This window comes from Thermomyces dupontii (genome assembly GCF_041956625.1).
Source record: "Thermomyces dupontii strain NRRL 2155 unplaced genomic scaffold VTN31scaffold_4, whole genome shotgun sequence".
Lineage (NCBI taxonomy): Eukaryota > Fungi > Ascomycota > Eurotiomycetes > Eurotiales > Trichocomaceae > Thermomyces > Thermomyces dupontii.
In genome coordinates, this window is record NW_027192310.1 from 119,739 (window position 1) to 134,140 (window position 14,402).

General features: G+C 50.6%; 4 protein-coding genes across 4 annotated transcripts; 1 reads left to right on the forward strand and 3 right to left on the reverse strand.

Moving 5' to 3' along the window:
- Positions 1 to 1,991: 1,991 nt before the first annotated feature.
- On the forward strand, positions 1,992 to 3,462 carry VTN31DRAFT_4541 (uncharacterized protein; the record flags this gene model as incomplete). The annotated part of the gene is made up of 6 exons (XM_069404941.1): positions 1,992 to 2,156; positions 2,219 to 2,600; positions 2,657 to 2,774; positions 2,844 to 2,911; positions 2,973 to 3,003; positions 3,075 to 3,462. 6 exons carry the CDS (start codon positions 1,992 to 1,994, stop codon positions 3,460 to 3,462), a joined length of 1,152 nt encoding a protein of 383 aa, XP_069260054.1.
- An 833-nt stretch (positions 3,463 to 4,295) lies between these two features.
- On the reverse strand, positions 4,296 to 9,145 carry VTN31DRAFT_4542 (uncharacterized protein; the record flags this gene model as incomplete). The annotated part of the gene is made up of 3 exons (XM_069404942.1): positions 4,296 to 6,119; positions 6,172 to 8,757; positions 8,825 to 9,145. The coding sequence occupies 3 exons, from the start codon at positions 9,143 to 9,145 to the stop codon at positions 4,296 to 4,298; spliced, it is 4,731 nt and encodes a 1,576-aa protein (XP_069260055.1).
- Positions 9,146 to 10,880: 1,735 nt separating this feature from the next.
- On the reverse strand, positions 10,881 to 11,595 carry VTN31DRAFT_4543 (uncharacterized protein; the record flags this gene model as incomplete). The annotated part of the gene is made up of 5 exons (XM_069404943.1): positions 10,881 to 10,919; positions 10,986 to 11,140; positions 11,206 to 11,404; positions 11,465 to 11,504; positions 11,567 to 11,595. The coding sequence occupies 5 exons, from the start codon at positions 11,593 to 11,595 to the stop codon at positions 10,881 to 10,883; spliced, it is 462 nt and encodes a 153-aa protein (XP_069260056.1).
- Positions 11,596 to 12,117: 522 nt separating this feature from the next.
- On the reverse strand, positions 12,118 to 13,625 carry VTN31DRAFT_4544 (uncharacterized protein; the record flags this gene model as incomplete). Its single annotated transcript, XM_069404944.1, has 2 exons — positions 12,118 to 13,301; positions 13,367 to 13,625. The coding sequence occupies 2 exons, from the start codon at positions 13,623 to 13,625 to the stop codon at positions 12,118 to 12,120; spliced, it is 1,443 nt and encodes a 480-aa protein (XP_069260057.1).
- Between the last annotated feature and the right edge of the window lie 777 nt (positions 13,626 to 14,402).

Sequence of the window (14,402 nt, forward strand, 5' to 3'; positions counted from 1 at the left end):
CATTTATTTGCCTGTGTCAGATCTTCACCTGCAGTAGGCTCGGGGATCATGGGACCGTCAGCTTATTAAGCCAGTTGATAAACATCGAAACGTCAACTGGCCTAGTGGCACTTGATGCTTGAACGCTACCCGTTGGACACACCCACACTTTCACAGGAAATAACTAATTACAGGTTAGTACATCTTTGGTTTCGTTCAGCGATTAAGCTGGCAATGAAGTTCCCATTCTCCTACCGAAAGGTTAGATCTCATAAGACTCGACGACCGATCTCAATAAGAAATTCTTTGAATGAAGGCCAGTGTTGTCGAGTTTGGCGAATCTGCTCCGTACTGCGTTTCTGATGCATACCTCCAGAGTAACTTGCTCATACTCGTAAATTGCTCGCGATAAAATGCCTATAAGGAAAAGCGAGATTGGAACATAAATTAAGTAGTACCTCTCAGCATGATCCATAGGAGTACTTTATCAAGCATACTATTTTCGTAGATGAATGCAGTACCCAACATCTTGCTGAGGCAGCGTTGAAGGTAAACGCGCGGCTGAGCACGTATATGTACTTTGAAACTTAAGGACTCGAGCTTATGACAGAGGTAACAACAGGAGAAACTGAAAGTGACAGGGTCAATCCTTGCCTTTCCAGGGCCTTGTCCAGCATAGTACTGTTATCACCCATACCGTACTGTAGGTACTATAGCCTAGGCGTATACTTACGCAAATCACAACTCTGAGCCCATGGTTCGGGGAAACCACGAATACTAGGGTTGACATTCCAATGGTAAACAACGTCGGATCCAAACTCTATCCCCTGTTCACTGCGTCAGAGTCCCTTCTTGGAGCCTCTAGAGTCGTCACATCTCCGTCATCAAAAGCCCGTCGGGCTTGAGCCAGATGTCCGTCTTTTCAATGCAGATCCAGGAGACGGAGACAATCCGATGTCTAGTACTCAACTCCATGGAGCAGAACCTCCAAGTAACTGGCAGCTAGGCTTTTTTGTGTGCAGTACGTTAACTAGGATCGGAGTTACCAACTTACTACCCGAGTCTGGTCTGGAGTGACCGCATTAGTGAAAGGCGTGTGGTCGAAGCCAATTGAGCTAGAGTACTACTACTTGTTCACATATTAATTAATCAATTTATGAATGCAGCACATCAATGCGTGTGGCTCGTCAATTGTCATTGTTTTCCGTTGGACCGTTGCAGTCCACATTGTTCTAGAAAGGTTTCGGATCATATCCACTCTTCTCTTGTTCCCAAGGAACCGAAGATGTCAAGCAACTTGCGTGGCATGGAAAGCAGCAGTAGAATTGTGAGTTCAGTTCTTCAAGCAGTGACTCTGGCTGCCCTGGACCAAGTATTACCTATTTGAACCATGATCGTGACAGGGCGTTGAGATCCTCTCTCGTTCCTTCATTCCTTGGGAAGTTCATGATACCCTGGAAGATTGGATTGTCGATCATGCAGGGAGCAGGGTAAGGAGCACTTATTCGTATGCTTAGCTATCTAGACATGCGAAAAAAGAGAAAAGCGCTTGAGGTCGAGAGGCTTTCTGCTTCCATACTACTACTGTGCTCCAAATCGTACATAATCCTTGCTACATAGTCTCGATTCTATATAGCTCCAAGCCCACGGCTCCAACGTAAAGTACGCCATACGACCAATCCGGTAATGTCTTGAGTTCATTGTGTCCACAATCCAGGGGTCAAATCAATATGTTAAACTCCAATAGCCGAATGACAAAACGTTCTTACATGTTCTGAGCGCAGGCCATGCCCATATGAGGAAGATGACAGCATTACAATGAAGATGATCAACTAGTACTTGGACGAGTGCATAGGACTGGGATCTTAGAATCAGCAAGCACCTAACATACCGAACAGTTTGCCTTATGGTCAACTGGGGAAGCCATCCATCTTTCTCTCCTGCATCTCAAGGCTGAACTGTCATTCCAGTCAACTGCCTGCTCAGAAGAAGAAAACGTCATTGTCGACAAGATGGAAAAAGAAATCGACCTCACTGAGAACAAGGGACCTGCAATTCTGGCCGTCGTGTGGGCATTGACGGGCTTTACGACCCTGATTTGGGCGGCCAGAGTGTACATCCGGCTGGCGTGGCTGCGGAACTTTGGCCTTGACGATCGCCTGGTTCTGTTGGGCATGGTATCGTCCTGATCTCCTCAACCGCGCTGAAAAGTTGTGCGATTTCTAACCGACTGCGCTAGCTCTTCAACTTTGCTTACTGCGGTGTGGTAACAGCAGGCGTCATCAACGGTTTCGGGAAACATACCAAGGCTATTGATCCCAGCAAGCTCGAGACAGTTCTTCTTCTCAATAACATCAGCTTTCTAACTGGAATTCTCTCCTTCACCATCCCGAAGCTGGGTATCGCAGCCTTGCTGAATCGAATCTTGAATAGAAGCAAATTTCAACAGATTATGCTATGGTTTTTGACCGGATTCGCCGCTGTTGTATCCTGCATCTGCATTGTCATTCTCTTTACCATGTGTGATCCACCAGATGCGATGTGGAAGCCCTGGCTCCTGGAGCAAGGTGCTACCTGCCGGGATCAGATGATTCTTGTTGTCCTTGCGATTTTCACGGGAAGTGAGTGCTCGTCGATTGTCAAGACTCAAAATGCGTCGAATGCTGATGCAGCCCAGGTGTCGCTGGATTTGTCGATCTCTTTCTCGCCATCTACCCGAGTACCGTCCTGATGAAGCTGCATATGTCGATGCGGAAGAAGTTTGCCCTATGTGCCGCTTTAGGGCTCGGTTCTCTGTACGCAGCTGTGCCTCCAACTCATTATCTACCTTGGCAGTGGGCTAATCTTTTGAAATCCCATTTAAGCGCTTGTGCCATGGCAATCGTCAAATGTGTCCAATTACCTGGACTCTTGGACACATCCGGCTTGACTTGTGAGTTTTGATTCCATCGTCATCCCCATAGTTGAACCACCCAAGCTCACCTCCTGGCCAGACAGCACAGCCGACTTAGTTCTGTGGAGTTGGTAAGCCGCGCCATCCAGTCCGTTTCTCTCCCACGAGCAGCATCCCCCTAACCGCATTGTTTCCTGTCTAGTGTCGAGACCAATGTTGTCGTTATTGCGTCATGTATCCCGACCTTGCAACCGCTCCTTGAACTCATTCTGGGAAAGCGTGGCGCGACGTCGGGCCGCCGTGGCACCAGTGATAGGTATTACAAGAACAGCGGGTACAATAGTTCGTCGTATGGCGCTGGAAAGGCATCCATCTCGGGCCGAAGAGATAGCCTCGGTTTCACTGTGGTCGAGAGCCAAGAGAGCATCATCGGTGACAACCAGCCAGAGGGTCAGAATGCTCTTCCGTTGAGCCAAATCCGTCGGACGGATAACGTAACTGTCAACTACGAGACGCGCGCGGGGTCAATTCGCAGAAGGCATGGTAGTTCTTGCAAGTTCGTTCCGCAGAAAAATCAGGGTGTCTATTAATGTATTGTTATTTTGTGTCCATGAATTACAGAGGTTGGGTATTGAAGGATCTCAGCGGAAGTTTTCCTAGGAATTCGTCTAATCTCAGAGGCGAGCGGGCTACTAGAAGGGTTCACTAGAGGATAGTATCTGCCTTCGGTTGTTGTCCTTGTTCTGTATAGTACCATCTTCTTGTCTTGAGGTTGCTGTTATACTTCTCTTTTTGGACCCAAATTCCATTTATTGATTAGGTATCGGTCACGTTCTGCTAGGGAGACATCCTTCCGAGAGATTGTACATTGACTACAGCAATATAACTGGGATTTCATAGTGTGGGTGCTCTCCTGCTAGCTTGTATGACTGCAAGACGCAGTGTCGGTGCCGGTTCTCGAAGTCTCTCGTTGTTCAATTCAATTGCAAGCCTGGAACCTCCAACACGGCCGTCTCTCGCCAACCACAAGAGCGCTGAGAAAAGCGTAGGACGCTTCGTTGTATTGTAACGTCAGGCGTTGAGACTATTTCACGTCGTCGTCGCTACCATTCTTGCAGGCCTAACCCTAACCCTATCAGACATGGGTGGTATGAACCATGAAGTTTACTGTACCAAAAATTCGCTGCCCTTCCGCATATCCGTCCAATGCAAGAATGGCTATTGACCTTTATGTATCAGCTGGCACTTTGCTTGCTGGGCAGATCTATTTCCTCAGTTCAAACGATGACGGTATGAGGCCCGAACTCATTTAACCGTTCAAGGATCAATATCTTTTTTTTTTTTTTTATTTTATTTTCCTATATACAAAGTACTTTTGAGGCATGTTAGCTGCTGTTTACATCAAAGCATTACCATGACAAGATCACTCAAGATGAGGATTTCGTTCCCCGTAGATAATCTCCTCGAGAACCTTCCGCTCTCCACTCTCCTCCACCAACGATCGGAACACGCCACCTTCAATTTCCATCAGCTCTTTCGGGGTCCCAAACTCAACGGCCTTTCCCGCATCCATGACGAGGATGCGATCAAAGTCGACGATCGTGCTGAGACGGTGCGCAATCACCAGCAGCGTGGTCGCGCCAAATTCCGAGCGAATGGACCGCTGGATCAGCGCATCGGTCGACATGTCAACGGCCGACGTAGCTTCGTCCAGAACCATGATCTTTGGGCGCGAGATGATGGCCCGGGCCAAGCAGAGGAGTTGTCGTTGACCTTGCGAAAGGTTCTGGCCGCCCTCGGCGACCGGGGAGTCGAGCGACTTGAAGACGTTGGTGTTTTTCTGGGTGGTGCTGATGGGAGTCGACGTGCCGGATGCGTTGCCAGGTGTTTCGGTGCGAGACATGAGATGCACGCGCTCCAGCGCATCGTAGAGCTCATCATCGCTGTGCTCGTCAAACGGGTCGAGGTTGGATCGGATCGTGCCAGAGAACAGCACCGGGTCCTGCGGAATGATTGCCAGACGGCTGCGGAGATCGTGAAGCTTGATCTTGGAAACGTCGATCCCGTCAATCACGACGCGACCCTCGCGTGCTTCCAAAAAGCGGAAGAGTGCCAGGGTCAGAGACGACTTTCCGGCTCCAGTTCGTCCAACTACACCAACTCGCTGGTTGCTCTCCACCTTGAAGCTGAGCCCCTTCAGCACCGGTGGAAGATCAGGCGCGTAGCCTACGACGAGATTTTCGACCTCGAGCCTGCCTTCGGTCGGCCATGCGGCCGGCACATCCTCGCCGCCTTGATTCTCGATGGGAATGTTAGAGTATTCAATCACCCGTTCCGTGGCGTTCATGTCCAGTTCTACGCTGGCGTATTGGCGCAGAGAATAGGTGATGGCACCGGTATATTGAAGGGCGAAACTCAATGCGAATCCAGCCAGCGAGGCGGTGATGTCGCTGATGGAGACAACCAAGGCAGCCGTGATTGATGAAAACAACGCACCAATCGCGTTCATCCGGAAGCTGAACCATCGATTGAACAGCCAGATATAAAAGTTGCTCTGCGCATGTCGGTCAATCAAGTGATACATCCTATCGACGTAGACATCGCTCTTGGTGAACGCCCGGATTGTCGCGAGACCCGCCAGTGCGGATCCAAACTGTTCGAAAATTGGACTCTTCGCCGTGCTTTCCAGACGCTTGACTTCACGCGCACCGGCCAAGAAGTAGGTCGCATAGTAGACGCAAACACCCAGCAACACGGTCGCGAAGACGATTAGCACTGGCGAAACGAACACACCGGCCATGATGATTCCCACAACTTCCAAGAAATGGTAGGCCAAGAATCCTACATCGTAGCCCAGTCGGGAATCGATCAGGTGGAAATCTGCTGTAAAGCGGTTGAGGATCCGACCAACTGGCATGGTATCCAACCAACGGAGTGGCGCGCGTAGCACGGCGTACGCCAGGTGGTCGAACAGATTGCGTGATGCGCGGATTGACGCTCTCAGAACGCAGTACCATCGCAGACTCCCGAACGCACATGCGATAACAGACAGAGCAACATAGATTCCGAGATAGAACCATAGGTCATTGTCCTGCTCGGCAACGCGGAAATCGTCCGCCTCACGATCAACTTTGAGGAAAGTGATCTGGTTAATGCTCGAGAACATCGCCGCGGACACATGCTGGTGGTTCGGGTTGATATTGCCTTTGGTGCTCGCTGACCCAGTCCAAACATTAACCCACCAGGACTGAAGCAACATCAGTCAGAGCTCATGCCGGATGCAGGATTTTTGAACTTACCCTTCCAACCCAGAGGAGCATGTAGGCCACGAAAATCAGCAGTACAACAAACCAATACGGAGTGCCTCCTCCGTTCTGAATATATCGCTTGTAGACCGACAGCTTTACCGACCCAGTCTCGCGTTTCTCTTCCTCAATGAATTTCTTTGGCGGAGTCTTACGCGGAGCATTGCCACCATCAATGACAGAGTCTCTACGAGACCGATTGGACAGAACCTTTTGAAGCGTTGCTCCGTGCTCGCTCGACGGGTCCTCATCTTCAATGACTGGTGTCGCGGAGCTGCTGGAGTCGCGATCAGACTCGTTTTCCTGCTCCTTCACCAGAATTGATGACAGGGCGCCGGATTGCCGAAGTTCATCGATGGTGCCCACGTGTTTGGCGGTACCATCTTCGAGGAAGATTGCATAGTCGGTCCGTGGGAGGCACAACGCGACATGGTGCGTGACAAGTATCCGAGTTCGGCCCTGTCCCAGCTTTCCAGTCAAGGCCTGCTCGTACAGGTGGCGGCCAGTGTGAGCATCTACAGCACTGAAGATGTCATCCAGCACTAAGATTCCCGCGCGCGAGTACAACGCTCTAGCAAAGGAGACCCGCCATTTCTGTCCGCCACTCAAGTTGATTCCGTTGGCACCGATATCAGTGAATTCACCATCGGTGAGCATATCCAGGTCCTTTTTCAACGCACAGGCATGGATGACCTTGCGGTATCGGGACTCATTGTAGGGCAAGCCAAACAGGATGTTATCCCGAATGGTGGCGTTCTCTATCCATGGGGTTTGAGAAACATAAGCGATCGCAGAGTCAATCACCCAATTCGCATCGTTTGCATGTTCATCGAAACGCTCCGCAAGCGTCGGGGGTTGAGGCGTCTTGATTACACCATGCAGGATGTCAGCTTCTCCGAGCATCGAGGCCAGTAGCAAACTCTTGCCCGACCCAGTCTTCCCCGAGATCACAGTGAGCCCTTTTGTTGGCATCTGCAGATTAAGATTCCGCAGCACGAATCGTTCCTCAAGTGGCGTGTCATCATCCGCAGGCCATGCAATGGATGCATTTTCAAATGCCACCTTGTCATGTGGGACAATTACTTGCTTTTTCTCTGGAGAGTCCAAATGCTTGTCGATACGACAGATACTGACCCAGGCCTCTATGAAGTCGCCGATCAGTTCTGGAAGCACCGCAAGCGACATTTCCAGCGATCCAAAAATTGCGATAGAGGTGAATGCGACTGAAGCACTCAGTCCGCCATGAAGAGTAGCATAAACCGCCAATGACACAGCGGATAGCATGATTGGTCCCAGGATCCAGATCGTGATTAGCATCAGGTCGTACAGAAACGCCTTCCACTGAGCGCGGAGTTCCGTGCCGCGAATATCGCTGATTCGCTTCTCCCAAGGAACCTCCAGCGCAGAAAACTTGATCTGGCGGATTCCCTGCAACACCTCCGTTACGACGGCTGTCTTCTGGTCACGGCATTTCATCAAGTTGGTCTGAGAGTTGGTGTACTTGTCTGCAGCATAGATATTGGCAGGCAAGACAAGGATGGAGACTGCGAAGCCCGCCAAAGTTGCCCACCAGCCAAGCAGCGAGACGAGATACGCAAAGGCGATTCCGATCTTCATCAGCGCGGAGGGGAGGATATAGTTCCACGACATTGCCTCGGCAATGCGCTTCGAGTCGACGGCAACCAAGTTGATGATGCTCTGCCGAGTCTTTTGCTGATTCACTTCGTCCTCGTCCTCCTCATTATTAGAGCTGGTCGCTGAGTTGGGTGTTCCTACGTCGGATTCAGCATTTGCATCCTTCTTTTTGGTGCCCTTGATATCTTTGCGGCGCATGGACTTGGCAAATACGGTGGCGCCTAGCTGCTGCTGGACGGGAATGGCCAGTCTACTCCACGCAATCCACCACAGCCAACCTTCGACGGTGGAAGCCGTCATCATGAGCACCCCTAAGCCGATAACCCACAACCAGGTGACCACGGGGTTATACGAATCCGTGCCTCGCGCTTCCAGCGAGCGCAAAATCCCGAGAAGCGCCGTCTGCGGGGCAAACGCGAGAAACGCCTGGAGCACTGTCAAGACGTGTTGCGCCATCAAAGTCTTCCAGTGGGTGACAAAAAGAGCCTTCCACAATCTGCGAGAGTGCTTGCGGAGTTCCAATCGCGCGCGCAGATTCTCTGATCTCATGCGATTGTGGAGGAGGTGCAAGTCATCCAACTCCAGACCCCGATTTTCCACGCAGTACTTCAGAAGTGGATCGGCCCAGGCGAAGATGATCCGCCCCAGCAGCGAGGTCGTAAACTGACGATCGACGAGTTTTCCATTGTGAAATACATCAGGGCGACGCGGCAGGAGGGTATAGAGCACGGCCAAAAGGAAAGCCACTGCAAGCTCGGCCACAATCAATCCCCTTTGCGAGTTGTCAATTTGTTCCAGACGTCCCGCCGACCAAGATATGTAGAGCTGGACTACGGGAATAGCCACGGCCAGAAAGGTTGCCAGGAATCCATAGATTCCCAGCCCGAATCTGTCCGTTGATGAGGGCGTCAAGAACAAAGCCACCGGATGTACTATCAACAGGGACTGGGCGAGAGATCAGCAATCAATGCTACTTCTCCTCATGTCTGATCCTCTAACGAGTCCTACTAACCCAGCCAGCCACCAGCAACCACAGCTGTTCCGAATGACCATCGGGATTAAAGAGGGCACGCGCCAGGGACACGGCAAACCCCGCGACGGACAAGAGTGTGATTAGGTATTTCTGCCATCTATCTGAAAAGGCCGCGACCGACTCTTCCGTGGCGACACCGTCTTCATCTTCGTAGAGCTCGGGCGGTAGCCTGCGGTATCCTTTATTGACGAACCGACTGAGGATCGCTTTGGCAGCAGGAACAGTGAGGATGGCCGTCAGGGCAAGTCCCAGAGAAGCTGCTCCCAGCGAAGCGGCTTCGGGACTCGGTGTCCTTGTCATTGCGGCGCCGCGAGAAGGAAAAATCTGGACGGGCAGCGAGCGAATTGAGGTGTCTAACAAACCATGGCAGCGTGGATTGATGAACTCTCTATGCGACGACCATGGGAATGGTCTAGACTCCCGTCACGGCTAGGGAGGGGAGAAGAAAAGATGAACGTGATTACAAGAAGCTCGTTTACTTCATCAGCATGAGCAACGCGAACTGCATCACAAAAAGCTCGCGTTGACCACCAACGAACCGTGTCGAATGAGGAAGCGCTTTTCAAATGAGATAAGCCAAGCGATGGCAAAAAGTTTCGCCCAAGCTTTTCAATTTGCATTTCTGGTCCCCACTGCAGATGACTCATTGATATTACCTCGTTGTCTGATTGGATGAGACTCAATTTGACATCGGTTACTCATCTTTGCTCATTCCCCATTGGCGGGGTCAGTGGAGTCAAGATGCAACCCCAGCGGACCAGCTCGCTGCCTGCAGAGTGCTGAGGATCCTGACTTTGTTCACGTGCTTCTAAAGGCATCAGCTTACACCTGCTTGCAGCCAAGCCATGCACGCGGAGCAAATTCGGGATGCTTTGAGCAGATTGAAGCAATTGAAATCGAGCATTGGAACAATCAGCTCTACGGAGGAGATTTGGCTGCTTTCCTTCCATTATTTGCAGTACCTACGCAAAGAAGTGAACTCCCAGCATAAATGCGGTAGCTTCCAAGTACTACTACTCCGTATACAACATACTCGATAGGCCCACGATGTGGTCCTTTGCCGATTAGCATCCGCCCGAACCGACTCCAGTTGCGCTCTGTCGGGTTGTCGTACTCCGGACCGTATGTACAGTACTACTACAGTATTCTTGTGCTGAGAGTTCCCGTGGGTGAACAATGACCTGTGACAGCGGAGAGTACGCGAAAGCTACCGGAGATAGGTACTAGGTATGATAGTACCAACGATAACGTACTCTGGCCAGCTTTGCTTGGTTAACTATCATGCAGAAAGGCCGGAAGACCTTTTCTGAGAAGCCTATCAAGGCATTGCCGAAGTCTTTTTTCCCTTTTTTTTTTTTTTTTTTTTTTTTTTTTTTTTCTAACCGGTTCAACTCGAAATGGGATGTAGTTGTCTACTCCCAGCAGCGGCAGCGAAAACCAATCAGTCAAATCGAGATCGACAGTGCGGTGTTTCTCCGACGAAAATACCGTCCGCACTGATTGATTATGCCCTGGAAAGAAGCTGAGAGGCGATAGCAGATGGTCTTCCTCGCCTTCAAACTGTGTTATGGCACCGCGCTGAACTATGCATCAGATACTAAGGTCATGTCTCCATATGAATGCTAACAATACTCAGACTTGCTTCTGATGAAGACCACCTGGTACACTTTCCTGCAACTCATGAATTATCATAGCTAGTAAAGGTCCTTCGCAAGATACATGATGTGACCTTGCTCAACTGAACCGCAATGCACCCGAAGAGCACTTAGTTACCATCCGAATACATTTTTGGACGTCGCTCAGAGTGCAGACCCATCACTCCGGCACTGAACTTTCTCAAGAGTGGAAATCGAATGTGTATGCCAGATGGAAAAGCCATGTATCGAAAAATGATCACCTCGCCATGCCCTCTTTAAATTTTATGACCCCATACCGAACACCGAAACAGAAACAGAATCGAGACTTTATATGATACATAATCTGTACAGGATGATGCTGGAAAAGCAGGGAAGATGGCGCGAGTATCGTGGACCGTCTAAGCAACAGCCTTTTCCGTCGGCGGCGGCGGTGGAAGCTATTGAAGAAAGAGGGAAGTCAGTTTGAAAAGAACACAGAGAAGGCAACAAAGGGTGAGGCGTACCTCGAGTTTGGTGTTATCCGCCATCATACGCTGGAAACCAATTCCAACGCCTTCAATCACAGCCAGGAAAATACCGCACATGATCGCCGAGTTACGGGCAGCCTTGAACCCTCCTCGGATCGCAAGCGAACCACCAGTCAAGAAACCGGCCAAGACTGCAAAATCCCATGTCAGATAACCACACCCCAGTGAAATCAAAACGATTTGATCATCCACGTACTGGCATTATACGGATCCTCCTTCTTCCGAATCCCCTTGATGGCGCAATCGTATGTCGAGAACATCCCACCCCAAACGCCAAAGTTGCCGCCGAGAACTGGGGCGCGCGCCTTGATGGCTGTGATGGCACCTATCCTTCGCTCGCCGTAGGGACTGTTTCGAAAACCTTTCACACCATGCCATACTGCACCACCGATGGCCTATATCGAAGAGGATCAGAGATGAACAAATAAATAGTCAAGAACTTCGGAAGAACATACACCCATGCAAAAAGCACCCCCGAAATCAGATAGAGCAACCCTATCAAACGCATCGAGATCAATATCATCGAATTAGCGAGCCGTCAAATGATCGAATCATACCATGGGCACGGATCGCGGGTGTGATCCATTGTAGAGGATATTTTTCTTCTTTGGCCAAATCAACCAGAAAACTCCACAGCACTACCTATTAAAACGGTACTTCGGCAAAAGATTCGAAAATTGAATAAAAAGAGGAAGCAGAAGCGCCAACAAAACCCGGCTTCTGCTCAGAGCATCAAGGACGTTGCGAAACTATGATCGATTCCAAGGGCAATAATTTCGCTCTTGTCAGCGCGAATCGAGTTTTCGGCCGCTCGTCGGAAGGGAACGTGACCATTCTGGAGTGAGTTTTCTGCCACCGCCTTGGATGACATAACACAGGTTACGCACTAGCCGAACAGGGAAGTACAAGTACAATATCGAATGTTGTTATCAGGTTCAAACAAACTGGTGAAGATGAAAACAGCAATGGCCGCGTTGAATGTCGAGTCGTCGAGGTATTTCTATATTTAGGCTTCATTATAACATAAATTAGACAGATATTCACCCATAATTCAAATACTATAACACATGAAATAGAAACTCTCAACCCGAAACCATCTCTTCAGCGCTCAAGCAGCTTGATCATCTGGCAGCGGCACGCTCTGGGGGTTGTGGAAGACATCCTGTGGATCATACTTGGCCTTTATCTGCTTTAGCCGTGGCAGATTCTCTCCCCAGTATGCCTCCTGCGGTTTTGACAGCTGGGGGTCGACATAGCCTGGATAGGCGCCCGGATTGGGCTCGGAGAGACCCTCCGCGATGAGATCATTGAGTCCATTGAGGAACTTGTATGTTGTCTCGGAAACAGGACCGAGCAGATTGATGGCGTACGACTGCATCCAGTACAGAGTATCCCGGTGTGAATAGGCCGTCTTGTCGACAGGGATATCGTTGATCTTGCCACCTTCCAGGTCACAGATGATAAACCACAACGGCGTGCCCTTGGGAGTATTGTCAAGGTAGTGGAATATTTTATCAATCAGCTCGCCTGAAGGGAGATTCTTCTGTCGAAACGGCATCGACTTGGCATAGAAGTGGGCTGGGATGTCACCGGCAAGATCGATAGCGGACTGATGGGCCCACGCCGCGACGACCCCCAACCAGTCATTCAACACCGTGATATTCCGGCTCTGACTGCTGGGGAACGCAGTCTCAATCTGAAGAGCCTCAAAGTCCTTCTTAGAGCCGAAGTAAGTCCCGAAAACAGTCACCGAGCGTTCGCCGAGAATGATCTGACTGGCCATCTCCCGGGGCAGCTCGGGGTCGGAGATGAATTTCTGCCAGGCTTTGTACAACTCTGCACGAGAGCTCGTGTCGCCAAAGTTGAACGTGTACTGGTACTGCACAGCTTCGCCCGGCTCGGGCTGCGTGCGGACGGTGAACTCGGTCACAACGCCGAAACTCGCACCTGCGCCCTTGATTGCAAAGAACAGGTCCGGGTTTTCGGCCCACGATGCCGTCACAACGCTAGAGTTGGCGAGCACGACTTGCACCTCCTCGACATGGTCCAGAGCCGACCCCCAGAGACGAGAGGTGGGCCCGAGTCCACCGATCGTTGCATGACCGCTCAGACCGACCTGGGGGCAAGTACCGTGGGACATGGCGCGGCCGCCGGCTTTGTGCAGCTTGTCGGTGACGTCGCCGAGCTGATGCCCGGCGCCAATTTTGGCCCGCTGGGTCTCCGGATCATATGAGAAGTGCTGGAAATTCTTCATATCGACCACGATGGTGTTATTGTCGCCTCCTCCGAGTGCTGCCATCCTCATCAGAAACTTGGTGAGCGAGTTAGATTGTAACGCTAGCATTCGACGCTCCTACCATGATTCGCGTAGCTATGCCCGCCGCCTCGGGCCTGCACCTTGTAGCCACCATCTGCCGCACATTTCACAATCTCCGAGACCTGGTCCACGGTTTTCGGGTACGTTATTGCGACTGGAGCTACTGGGACATTTAGATTATACCGGTTCACGTCCTTGGCTCGATATAGGGGTTCGTTGGAGAACGCGACAAGGGAGCCTTCTCCCCCGACCGCAGTCGAGAGACAAGTTTGGATCGGAGTACTGGGTTGATTTCCCATGGCGACGGTGGGAGGAGCGGAATGATCGCCAGGGAATCGAAGGTCGAGCTGCTGTTCGGACGTTTATGTTTATGGACCCTCCCACGGAGTGCACGGGGTTATAAGAAGCCGATGTTGTACTCCGTAGTCCGTACTCATACCCCCCTGTACGGAGTCAGTTGCTGTACCCCGTTGCACTATGTGCGTCTTGGCAACCTCCTTCTCCCAACACATTGGGAAACACAGCCCTGATTGAAATCATCATCTGAGCCATGCCATGATGGTTCAGGGTATGTTACTAGTATTCCAATTCTATTGATATGTGCATGCATACTTGGGAGACATGTTCGAGTGTTTGCTTCCACATGCCCACTGCGGAGCAGTTTCTTCGTACAGAAAGAATAAACAAAAGTTTCTCGATCGGGATCGTCAGGGGTTTTTCGCTTGGCAGGGACAGTGCAAAACTGCAAATCGTATCATCACGTGAGTTCATCGTCAGGTATGTAATGTAAGTTTTCCACATTTTCAATCACTAACCGATTCGTACCCCGAAGGAATACTCTTCTCATAGGTTATGTATTCTTGCCTTGGTAAACACCATTCAGAGATGCCAGCTATGGCTGCTAGTCCTACTCTTCAGATGAGCTTTGGCTGAGAGATATTCGCCGTATCAAGACCTGCGATGAGTCCTCAGTCCATTGTCATCGCCTCGTTTCTGGCCTTCGCGCTCGTACTTTTAAAGGAATTTTCAAACTCCCGGGTAACTTTCTGTTAGTTTCCAGTTATTTAGGTAGTACA